This window comes from Corapipo altera, unplaced genomic scaffold (assembly GCF_003945725.1).
Source record: "Corapipo altera isolate COAL_440 unplaced genomic scaffold, ASM394572v1 101, whole genome shotgun sequence".
In the NCBI taxonomy this organism is placed as follows: Eukaryota; Metazoa; Chordata; class Aves; order Passeriformes; family Pipridae; genus Corapipo; species Corapipo altera.
The window spans coordinates 679,152-691,443 of NW_020884984.1; the positions used below are offsets into that span (position 1 = coordinate 679,152).

Sequence of the window (12,292 nt, forward strand, 5' to 3'; positions counted from 1 at the left end):
CTGTAGTTCAAGACCTGCTTTCTGTAGTTCAAGACCTGCTTTCTGTAGTTCAAGACCTGCTTTCTGCATTTTGGGGTCATTTCCCAGAATGATCTTCCAGAGACCCACCATAAATGTTACCACCTATTTTCCTCAGTACATCCAGTTGACGCATCCTTGTTTCAGTTTTTCTCTCCTGTGCCACCGTGAAGGGCCTGGCCCTGTGTCCGTGGCACCCTGCCTGTGGGTTCTGGGCAGCAGCTCCCAGGTGTGTCCATCTCTCCTGTACCTACAGCTCGGGATGCTGCTGCCAGGAATGCTGGCTCCCGTTCAGCTGTCTGCAAGGACCCCCAGGGCCTCTCCAGCACAGCTGATCCCAGCCACTCACACATCCTGCACCCCTGGGAGGGGCAGTGCCATACACTCCCTGAGGGCTCCTCCCCAACAGGAAAAGATGAGAAAGCAAACAGAAGAAGATGGTCAAGACTTTGTCTGATGTATTTATGGGGATTATATGGAGTCATGAAAAGTCTTACAGGAGATAATAGTTCCGCACTGTGCTGTTCAGTGCCAGCCAGTGCTATGGGCTCTGCTGTCCAAAAATTTCAAAGCTCAAAGTGGATCAAAATAACCTTCAGAATAATCAAAACCATCTTCAGAAAGGGCAAGAAATCCTGGGATGGCTGGTCAGATTCATTTTGGTCCCTGGGAAAATCATGGACCAATTCTGTCTGGAAGAACTAAGTTTTGACTCCACTTAAAAGCAGTTGGCTTTGTCACCTCCCAAAATCTGTCCCAACCTCAGTGATTCTGTGATTCTCATGGAATGTACTTATACAGAGGTTTTCAAAATCCAGCCTACAGCACTGGCTTGCTGAGTCACTCTACACTTTCATTTATACCATGTGAAAAGTATGAGCTCAAACAATTTTATTTCTTAATTTAAAAAGTTTCTAACTTGTCTGTATGCACAGAATCACTCAGACCTCTCCCAAGAGTTGAGTAATCATCATTAGCCTTGTTTTGCACTTGACCTAATCAAGTACTGAGATTTAAAACTATGTAACAGACACAAAGGTCTAGGGGGGAGACTTGAGTGCAGAGATTGTACATAAACCTGTCCTGAACTTCCCTGTCTCCAGTAATTGCTGCTGACTGCTCTGAATCATTATCTGTTCCATTAATAATCACTACTTTGTGGTTTTCTGAGTCCATTACAGTCCTTTCCCCTTCTGTGAGAAAGCTCTTACCAGAACTGAGAAGTCCTTTTTCATTGGATTGGTTCCTTTTAAGCTGTACATGTATCATTTGGGATCTAAATGCTTGGTTGGCACAGGAAATGAGATCTCATCAGTACAGCCTTTTCCAAAGGGAAAGTTACTGCTCAAAAATGCAGGAGTTAGAAGATAGAAAGAAAATGCTATTGTGTAAAATAAATAAATAAATAAATAAATAATTCCATATTATTTTATGTAAAATATCACTGACACATTGTATTGTGTCAGGTCTTTAAAATAAGGAGGTTGAGAGAGGGGGGAAACAATAAATAACAGGTCCACACTTTGGGAGGATTAAAAACCCCAGAAGTATTTGCTTATGCTCTGTCTCATAAGAAGAGATGCAGAGTATAAGGAATGGCACAAAAAGACAAGCAGTGGTCTCTCATTTATCATTTGGGATAGAGAAGTGAAAGTACAACAGAGGGACTGAAAATATAAAATCTGTAAAAGGAAATTCTTTGGTTTCATTGCTACTATGTGTTGAAGACAAGAGCTTTGAAAGATTCAAAAAGGATTAGAGATTTATATGGAAGATGAGAACATCCACAGTTACTTCAGATTAAAAGATCCTGGACTATAAGCCGTCATATTCCAGGACATTAGACAACCTATAAAACAAGAGGATTTAGAAAGACATTTTCCCTATGAGCAGGATATTGTGTTTGTCCACTCTGAGTTATTTGGCTTCTTCCTCTGGAACATCTAGTACAGAGAACTCAAACCCTGATACTAAACTCATAATTCTTATGCTGCTGGATTTGGACAAAAGTCTGTAAGCCAAGCATTTCTTCTTCCTGCCCTGGTGTAATGTCTGTTCTTCCACCTGGAAAAGGACAGGCGACTAGCCTGACTTGATCTTTGACCTTACTGAAACCTAGAATTGCTGGCTTTTCATTTATACACTTTTATCTATATTCTTTGAATTGTCTCATATTTCCTTCTGAAACAGCATCAGTGCTCTCAGGTGATGTGAGCACATCCTGCCCCAGTCGTTCCTGCCCCCGTAGCAGAACTGGCAAACCCACAGCAGTGCCACAGATGATATTCCAGTGAAAAACCACCTGTAGTTTCAGTGACACACCAGATGAACTGGAGTGGCTTTGCTGTGGGGGAACATCTTGTTCTGCTGACTGTGCTAGAGGAGGTGACAAAGGGCTAGGGCTGGACACACAAGAGATAATTTCATAATCTGCCACAGAAGAAGCTCACTGCAGGAACACAGTGTGTCCCAACTGATACAGATATAACCTTTCAGCAGCTAAGTTCTCAGCATGTATTACATATGTGTATGTTTATATCACGGTTCTCAAGCATATATTGTCATCAGCCTTCAATCATGAACAAAAGACTAGAAAAATGTGGTGCCAGAATTCATTATTTACACAGGAGAGGGATCTGGGGTGCTGTGCCTGGGTCCAGCAGAGCTGGCTGGCCCGTGTCTCACTGTCCCTGTTTCATCCAGCTGCAGATCTGGGACACGGCCGGCCAGGAGAGGTTCCGCACCATCACGCAGAGTTACTATCGCAGCGCCAACGGGGCCATCCTGGCCTACGACATCAGCAAGAGGGGCTCCTTCCTGTCCATCCCTCGCTGGATCGAGGATGTCAGGAAGTACGCCGGCTCCAACATAGTGCAGTTACTGATTGGTGAGTTGAAAACGTTCACACCAGCACTGCAGCCTACTGCTGCTCAATGTAATTATTTGCAATACTTGTTTAGGGTGGTTAGAAGTTTTATTTCTGGTTGAAGTTAAGATGCAAGCAATAGATCTGATTGGAAATATGACCAATTTTTTTAAATTAGAAAGCACTGATTCATCCAAACAGAAATGTTTTGCTTTGATTAACTTATGTTAAGAAGTAGACAGCTTTGAATCCTTTGCATCTCCCGGATTTCCAGGTTCTGAGGCACAGCTGCTGTGGAGATGTTCTCATGATAAAGATCCCAAGGTTTTCAGGGCCTAGAGAAGCTCTGTCATAGCAAGCACTGGAACACCCACACGCTTCAGCAGACAGGGGATTTTGGAAGGCCTTTGGGGCAGTCAAGGCATGTCAGTTCTCTGCTGGAAGTTCTGCTTCCCAGCCCCAATGTTTTGGACTCAGACGTGGCTCTCGGGGCCACGTCCATTAGACCTGCTAATGGAACAGCAGTGCTATTCTGATTTCCCTAGGGCCCAGCAGACAGCTGCTGCTTTCACAAGATGGTTTCAGCTTTCATTTCTAGCCCATTTTAATTTTGTTAAGGTCTACAGCCACCACTGTTCAGTTACTTTTTCTGTCCTATGAGTCACACAGAAATACAGGTTGGAAGGGGTTCATGAGGTTATGGAAGGGGTTCATGAGCTCCAACCTCCTGCTCAGAGCGAGGCCAATGGCAGGTTGGTGAGGGCCTTTTCAGTTGAATTTTGAAAACCCCCATGACTGGAAATCCTGCAGCTTCCCTGGGCAACCAGAGAACCTCCAGCTACACACTTTCTGTGGCATAAACAGTCATTATAAATTACTCTGTTGTTTCCTTCCCTCCCAGGAAACAAGTCTGACCTAAGTGACCTTCGAGAGGTTCAGCTAGAAGAGGCCCAGAGCCTGGCTGAACACTATGACAATATCATCTGTGCCATCGAGACCTCTGCGAAGGACTCCAGCAACGTGGAGGAGGCGTTTGTGAAGATGGCCACGGAGCTCATGATGAGGCACGGCGGGCCCATGTTCAGCGAGAAGAACACTGACAGCATCAAGCTGGACAGCAAAGACGTTGTGGAAGGCTGGGGGTGTGGTTGCTGATAAGAGCTAGGTGATATCCCTGACTTTACCGGAATTTAGATGGTGCTTCACCCTAATGCTGAGTAGCATGGTAGCCATACTCTCCTCCTCCTGTGAAACCAGCAATTTTGTAGAAGTTAGACACAGTCCTGTTTGCTTTGGTGTCTTATTTTTAAAAAGGGACTTTTGAGAGGTAGTCCTGAAAGTCAAACCCTCTGAAAAACTTCCTTAACATTTGTCCCCACTGTTTTATTTTCTGTAACCTTCATACAAGTTACAAAAATGGCGGAAACAGCTTTGAACTGGTGATGTGGGGTGGGGAGACAGGTGGCTGGGGAAGAGACATGCAAAGCCAAAGTTCTGAAACATTTAGCACGGGACTGTTGGCAAAGGAGGTCCCTTTTGAAAAAAGCAATCTTGACAGTGTCTCTTGAAATCCTCAGCACTCCACTAGTGACCAAAAAGTGACGATGTCTTTGATAAAGGTATTTCAAGTGTCATAATCCCCAGCATTTTGATTACAGGACCAAATAGCAGGTACCTGTCCTAGGGCATAGACTGCTAGTTACTGTGGAACAGGCCCAGGTGGGGAAGCCTTCTCTCAGGTTTTGTGATGATTTTAAGTTATCATTTTAACAGAAGCAAAATCAGCCCGAGCAATATCACGACTTACTGTCAAGCAGGATTGGACTAGAGTAGTTATTTCTATACAGCCTCGAGGAGAGGGTAGATGCATTTCATTTGTTATTATTTGCACAGTGATAGCTCCTTTTTCCTAGTGGGTATCACTGAGGCTTTGCCCTCAGGTCTCATAATTTCATTTCACAGTTCAAGACCTGCACCACTGGAAACAGGAACTGGAGAAACCTTGAGCTGACTGTAGTCACGACCTCTTGCCATGTGCCTAATGGTCATTTACAGGGTTAATTCTGGTCATACATTTGACATTATGTTACCAGAGTGTTCATTGCTTAAGTGGCATAAGTGGATTTGATTTTTGTATTGGTTTTGTTTTCTAAACCATCTCTTTAAGTACCAGATGGGCACATAATGGGAAAGAAGAGCTCAGAGTAGCTGTAAACTGCATGCATTGCAACTTCTTAGCTTTGAGAAACCAACGTCTTTTCCAGTGATTCCCTCCCAACTTTGAACCCAAATGTTTCCCTCTCCCTATCACAAGTTACCAGTTGCTTTTCATTTCATGAAAACATTCATCAGGAAAAATCTTTCATTGTTGATCAAAAGTCTGCATTGTTAAGTAAAATTGATTTAATACTCCAGCTACACCCAGTTCTTTCAGATTTGGCTCTGTAGTGTGTGGTAGGTGCAGCTGAAGTACTGATGGCAGCATCCTCTGGGTTTACACTCAGGCACCTTACAAAAAGGGAGCAGGAGCAGGAAGATTTTTAACTCTGCCAGTAAAGCAGTGGTGTTCAGGGATGGCAGGTGATCTTTGCAATCCTGATAAGATGAAGGAGCTCATTTTCTGAAAGCACCCAAGTCATCATTTGTCTCTTTTGAAAAATCTTGATCAAAAAGGACTTGAATTGTTTTGCTACTAGGGCTGCACCAGTTTAGCCATTCAACATATCCAGTGTCATGAAAATTAGGAAGACTTAGGAAAGGGCTAATGGATACTAATTTTAATACTACTCATCTTCCTGTAGAAAATATTAAATCATTCTCTGGTCTTTCTGGTTTTTTAAACTATGAGGTAGATAATTGAGGAGTAACATATGCTTTGTAGCCTATTTGCTTCTAATCTGAGGGGTTAGTTTTCAGGTTTTACAGTTTTAAGAGAGTGAAAGGGCCTTACCTTTTTCAGTTGGTATAGTTTTCACAATTCTAATATTTTATGTGGAAGAGCAGGCTGACCTGCAGTATTTGGTAGTGTTTTTGGATAGTTTTCCAGAACATTCCCATCTCTCCTACATCCAAAGATAACAGGCAATAACTTGTCCGGCTAGGCGTTGAAAATGAGAATTGTCCAAACTCTGGATTTGTTAGTGTACTCCATCTGTCCTACTCTCAGGAGCAACTGTGAAGACAGTCCAAGCTGAAACTCGGTCCTGGTGAGTGCTCTTTCTCCTGGTTAGATGGTCCTGAGATAGAGAATACTCAGAAGCATTTGACTTTGTGTCATGACACGGTACAGTTTACGTGTGTAGGTCATAGTCCTGCAGTTGTGTGTGCGTGAACATGGACCCCCAGATAAGCTCAGCCTCCCACTATTTGCAGGATTAGTGCCAAATTATTTAATGCTGATAAAAATTCACACGCATTTAAGAACAGTATTGCTGCTACTCAGACTGAAATCCATAGTTTACATAGTAACTCATGGAAAACTGGAACAAGGTGCAAAATGAACTGAAATCCTGCTTCCAGTGCAGTCAGTGAATGATTGTGTTTTTACAGTAGATGAAGAGAAGGAGTTATTGATCCATTTTCTTAGTTTGGAGGTTTGTTTAGTAAATAAGTAGAATTAGCCTATGCACTATGCTTCTCCTTACAATTTACCTGGATGTATCTCTTAAACTACCCTTGAAGGTTGAGACGCTGTCTGCAGATTATTCTGGTTCAGTGACAAAACATGCAGTGCAGCAGCAGGGACTTGTTTGCTGTGAAGGCACCAATTCTGATTAGTTTGCATTTTGCTGTAGAAAACTGAGACTCTGGCTTGCTATCAGTTTTGTCTTTTGGCTCTTCTGTGTTGTAACAAGTGTAATACAAGTTTGCATGCCCTCCTAACTGAGCACAAGGGAACAAAGAAATAGACTGAAGGCCTGGTTTATTTTTTAGTTAGGGACAGCTATGAGTGACTTGGGCTGTGAGTAGTTCAGGTTTATTTTGATAACCAAACCTTTTCTCTGTCCGTTGCAGTAGCACAGCACTCACTAGACTGAGAGCTTCTTGACCAAAATGAACAGTAAGTGTAACTTAGAGCTTTTCACTGCCCTGCTGAAGACTTTCCTAAACCTGTAACTCACACCCAGCTGTGTAATTCAAACATTAGGCAGACAGTGCTGTTGGTTTAGTTCCACTAATCCTATTGAAACCAAAAGGGTACCTGGGAGAAGAGAGTAGCTATAAACCTGCAATTTACGGGTAAAAACCTGAGTTTCAGATCTTAGGTTACAAATGTGCACTGATGTACATTGAGTGAATAATTCAGTAGTGCATGTTCAGAGTTCACAGCCTAAACATTTGCCAAGAAACCTGTTTACTGGCAGTTGAACATTAACGAGAGTATGGTGCAGTAATTGCTTTTAAGCAGATCTCCTTGGCTGACCATGTGTTTGCATTAGTATTTATCATTTATTTTTGGCAGTGCAAAAATATTACAAAAGCACAGAAGGGGACGTTGATCCCTGCCTTGTAACACTTGGGAGTGGAATGCAGAGGCAAATACTGAAATGAAATCATCAGCACAATGGTTCCCAGGAGCGTGGGCTTTGTTACCCTTTGTATTGATTTTGTTTTAAGCTAATTTCATCTCCAGTTACTCATCCAATCCATCATCACGGATGGAACTTGTACAAATATTTAGAATTTTGTAAATACAAACCAAATATATGTCAGCCCAGAAACCTGCTAACATTGGCTTTGCAAAACAAAGTTTGAAAAAAATTGAAAATACTTAAGATCAGAGGAAATGTCCTAATGATTTTATCCCTCTCGCTGGAGTGGAAAGCAGGTTGTTTTGGTAGGTAACATTGCAAACTGAATGAAGCCCAGCTAATACTACTAATAGATTTCCAAGAACTTCACCAAAGTGGAGCTCTTGCTCATTTTCTTTCTTTGCCATTAAAACTCATACTGCTTTGAAGAACAGAGCTGCAATATACCTGCATTGCTGCAGTGGTACCTCACAGTGTTGAGCCACCCACACTCCCTAAATACCATTAAAGCCTTCCCTCGGTTTGCCCCAGGATCCATTGGCCCACTGAGACTGCTGCTCTGTTCATCTCAGTCCCAGCCAGGGGACCATTTGAAGGTCTTCTGCTGTCTCACACCAGTCCTGAGGGAACTGGGAGGTAAAATATCCTTAGTTTCTCTTTGTGGGATTGTTTTACTCAATGGTACAATGAAAGTCTCCTTAAATCAAGATGAATTAATATGTTATTTCCTCAATAGAAGTGGTTTCTCTTTACCTATCCTGCTGCCAAAACATTTATATATTAACAGACCACTGAAGTTTACCCTATTATTTTGGGCAAACAGTGTGCTGGAGGAAAATGAAGTGAGAACAATACATGCTTTGTGAACCTGAAAAATAAAGTTCCTCTCCCTCTGGTACCTTCCAGCGATGGGGAGTGCTCAGTCTAACCCCTGTCAGGCATTCTCACAGAATGGTGGTTCTTGGAACTGAGAGGAAACAAATCCCAAAGTTTGGGCTAATCACCCTAACCACTTAATTTTCCTTGCTCAAATGATACTAGATTGTTTTATCAACTAAAAGGCATTCTGTATTTACAAATTAGGCAATAAAAGATGCCAGGTTGTTAATATAGATTAATATTTTACTACAGTTTTATGAAGTATAGTGACTTTAAGAGTCATAGAGCAGAGTCCTTGATGATGGGGCTGTTCTTAGATTTGACAGTTCTTTTCCATGCTGTGAGAAGGGATTCATAGATTTGGGAAATGCTGTCTCAGTTTGATTTTTGTACTGTCTGTAGTGGTGCTGATTTTAGTTAGAGAAGCAGCCTCCTGGGTATCTTGGTTTTTACTGGCCAGGTAACATTAGATTATTGAACTGGGTTATGGAGCAAAAAATCTCAGATGGAAGCATTTCATTGCAATCTCCGCTGTGTACTTTAGGAAAAACTCCAACTATTCCACAGCTGGATGTTCTGGTTTCCAGCACAAGGTTAGCCCTCTGCATCTTCTTTATCATTTCAGTTTAGTTTACTTGGAAAAGAGCAGGGTTACAGAATCAAACCAACCCAAATATATAGTTGCTCTCCACGGAATTGTTCCCAGAGGTTAGATAAAAATAGCCAGGATACTCTCCTGTCCTAATCTTAGTATGACAAATTTCATCATTTTTTGGGGTGACTGAAATATGTTAAAATGCACTTTAAAAATAATCCTTTGAAGCATAAAAGGGTTGCAGGTTTTTTTCACTGTGTCTTTTTAACAAGGGTTTCTATTACTTGAATGCTGATAAAGGCAGTTCCCTGTATTACATAAGTAACTTTAGGCATCACTGAAAACAGGCTGTCAACAGTTGTCTTGTTTTTCCATGTGAGTCAGTGGCCATGGAAGACAAGGGAACAGGAGAACTTCACAAGAATGAGCAAAGTGAAGCCTGAGTAACAGTCAGGGAAGATTTTGGATTTAGTCTGATGAAATATGTTAGGTGCAATCAGTGCTTACTCAGTTCAAAGGAGATACTTTCCTTCCCAAAGGTAAACTAAAGCACTACTCAAGGAGTTACAGGTTTTCCTCTTTGCTTTTTGTACCACTGAAATTTGAATGCTTTCTGTACTGAAGAAGAGTGGTCTGCTAAGAACTAATTAAGTGTATGGTAACAACAGAGTTTAACATTTGGAGAGCTGTTAAATTGGCTTTAATAAGTTGTATTTAGGACCTAGTCCTTCCATTATGAGGTTAAAAAACGTCTCTCTCCCCTAGGACACCATTTGAAAACCTTTAGGAGATCCAAGATTGTACCTTAATAAAAATTCCTTGAGGCTTTCTTTATCATTAAAAAGTCACTTTTCATGTTTCTTTTGGAAGACATTTTTAGATTATCCAGGTGAACTGCTGACACTCATTGTGCTTTTTCTCAACCTGAAATTTAACAGAATAATGAGGATTAACCTTCCTATCATGAAGCATTTAAGCTTTCATAAGAACATATGAAACACACATCTTAGCATTAACTACTCTGTAGGAGTTTAAACCTCAGTTTCCCCCCTATAGCCAGATAAAAAAGATCCACATTGCTGTAAATTTTATCTTAGAGACCAAAATTGTGGCAAGCTAGCAGTTTTAACTTCTAATTGTTCAATCAATAAAAAAAAGTTACGGCACAAAGATTATATTTTCCAGATAACAGTGAGGAAAACTTCAAAGAGAAGACTGTATTTCCTTAGAAACTGTCCTTTTTAAGGCTCCTGCCCCACGTAATCCGTGTATCTCCAAAAGCCAATCTCCTAGTAACCACCTTTACGCTGCACTGGGATGTGGAACATGTGATGATAACACCCTTTCCTTCTGCAATAGATGCTCTGAGCAATATGGATTCCTCTGAAGATGTGAGGGAGTGATTTTGGGTACCCACACTATCATATGTGAAAACAGGGCTATGGAAGGCTGTCCTGAACACAGCATGCAAACTTGTCTTGACAACTTGAAGGTATTTTTTAAAAGTGAGCCAAGAGCTGCATTTTCAGAGACATTAAAGCTGCAGACAGATGCCTGTCAACGTCTTCAAAAGCATCTTGGTACCATTACAAAAAAAGCACAGAACTTTTATGGAAGTGGTTTTGCACTAAAGGGAATCAAAGAAAAAAAACATTAATGTGAAAGGCAGAGCATCCTGATATTCTGCATTTTTCATGTTCGTTCCCTAAATGCTGTGCATAAGGAAGCATTTTTCCCCTTTATAAGTGATACTAAAATAGATTATTCTAGGTGTGAAGAGTAGTTCGATACTTGACAAAATAAAATGCTATATATGTTTTCTTGAGAGAATGATGATATTGCTGAGGAGAATAACTTTGCAAATAGGGTTTGGTGGTGTAGGATCAGGGATTCCCCAGAGTTGTGTTGGAATGGTGTGACACACACATACCATTCCCAAACCTGGGGAGGCCAAGGGATGAGACCAGACCCTGTCCTGCCTGCCAGACATAAAGTAGATACAGACATCTACTGAGCAGAAGGTGAATTTAGTTATTTGTAAGTGTTTTTAAAGATTTCTATTTTCTAAGTCTGTAAGGATAAATTTCTGACAGTCAGATATGCTCAGTGCTGTCAACCAGCTTTTCCCTCTTCTGTGCCTCACTCTGTGATTTAACAGGTACAAAGCCCACAACTCCAGGGACAGGGAGCATTCCAGCCAGGCTGGCTCACACACCTGTTGGGGAGAAGGTGAAAATCTCTAATTCATATTGAATTCATTCACTGCATTCCAAAATTATCTGAGGGGTTTGGATGATAACAGTGTTAAAATGATTCTGCATTTTCTAGCACAAATGTGTTGCTGTTTTTCAAGGTTCCTTCAAGAGATGCCAGCTGTACATTTCTAATCATCAGTAACTATTTTGCTTTGAAACTTTCTTATCACAATACTGTCTAGATCATTTGGAATATGAGGAGACAAGGGAGCAAGCTTGCATACTACGGTAATTTTTTATACTTTACCTTCATTTATTTATGAATTTATTATGAAAAGTATTTTTAAACATATGAAACCTGCTTTTGTTGTGAATTTTAGCAACGTAGTGGATACATTGTACTGTGTATCATTAAAAAGGTTTAATTAAAGTAAACTTTGCAATTAATATGTTCTGTTGTTATTTTATGCATGTACCTTGTTGTGATATATTATCAGAAACAAAATCAAGTTTTAAGAAATTATGTATCCCGTTCTACAGTGATGTATGGTCTGCTTTTACACAAGATATGACCTAATGTACCCTTCATTAAACAAACGGTGCTTAACTCTCTTCCTCTTATCCTTACAACTGTCCATCCTTCCAGAAATGCATGCACTTTAAATTGCTTGAGTTAGTAAGCTCTGCAGCATAACTGCCTGGAAGATTAAGAATTAAAACCAAAATTTTCAGTGTTGGAGAAGTGCAAATAACTTTTTCAGTGCTTGCAATTAAGTGTAAACAATGTAGTTGCAACTGTACCTTCCCAAGGGAACATTTAGATCCTGGATTTTATTTAATTGTTGTAAATTAAACAAAGAAACACCCCTTTCTTTTTGCTTGGCTCGTTAATTCTAACGTCAGCAGATGCATATTTTGGATCCGCAGGAGCCAAATCCTGAATTGTTTGGTTCTGTATTCAGTCTGTGACTTCAGTAACAGCCTCAGATATCAAACCAGCAAGTTGTCAATGCAATGGCCATGCTCTAAAGCTGGTTCCTTAGAGTGCTGGCTGTAGCTGAATTTTTTAGTTAATTCTCTTATAATGACTCTTTCTTTGCTACTGAAACATTCTGATCCATGTCACTGGTGTGCACAGTCCTGTAGAGAATTGGTGTGAGAGAGAAATATTGCAGGTGTCATGTTTAACACAAATACTGCAGGTGTC

The 12,292-nt window shown here is 40.8% G+C and overlaps 1 protein-coding gene across 1 annotated transcript; it reads left to right on the forward strand.

Annotated features, from left to right (window-relative positions):
• Positions 1 to 640: 640 nt before the first annotated feature.
• On the forward strand, positions 641 to 11,525 carry RAB43 (RAB43, member RAS oncogene family). The gene is made up of 2 exons (XM_027666003.1): positions 641 to 2,905; positions 3,786 to 11,525. The coding sequence occupies exons 1-2, from the start codon at positions 2,542 to 2,544 to the stop codon at positions 4,037 to 4,039; spliced, it is 618 nt and encodes a 205-aa protein (XP_027521804.1). The 5' UTR covers positions 641 to 2,541; the 3' UTR covers positions 4,040 to 11,525.
• The last annotated feature ends 767 nt before the right edge of the window (positions 11,526 to 12,292 follow it).

Excerpts from the sequence above, each read along its gene's own strand:
- RAB43 (XM_027666003.1), top strand. The coding sequence starts at position 2,542 with ATGTGTATGTTTATATCACGGTTCTCAAGCATATATTGTCATCAGCCT. Across the intron at positions 2,906-3,785 it reads CATAGTGCAGTTACTGATTG|GAAACAAGTCTGACCTAAGT; the intron begins GTGAGTTGAAAA and ends CTTCCCTCCCAG.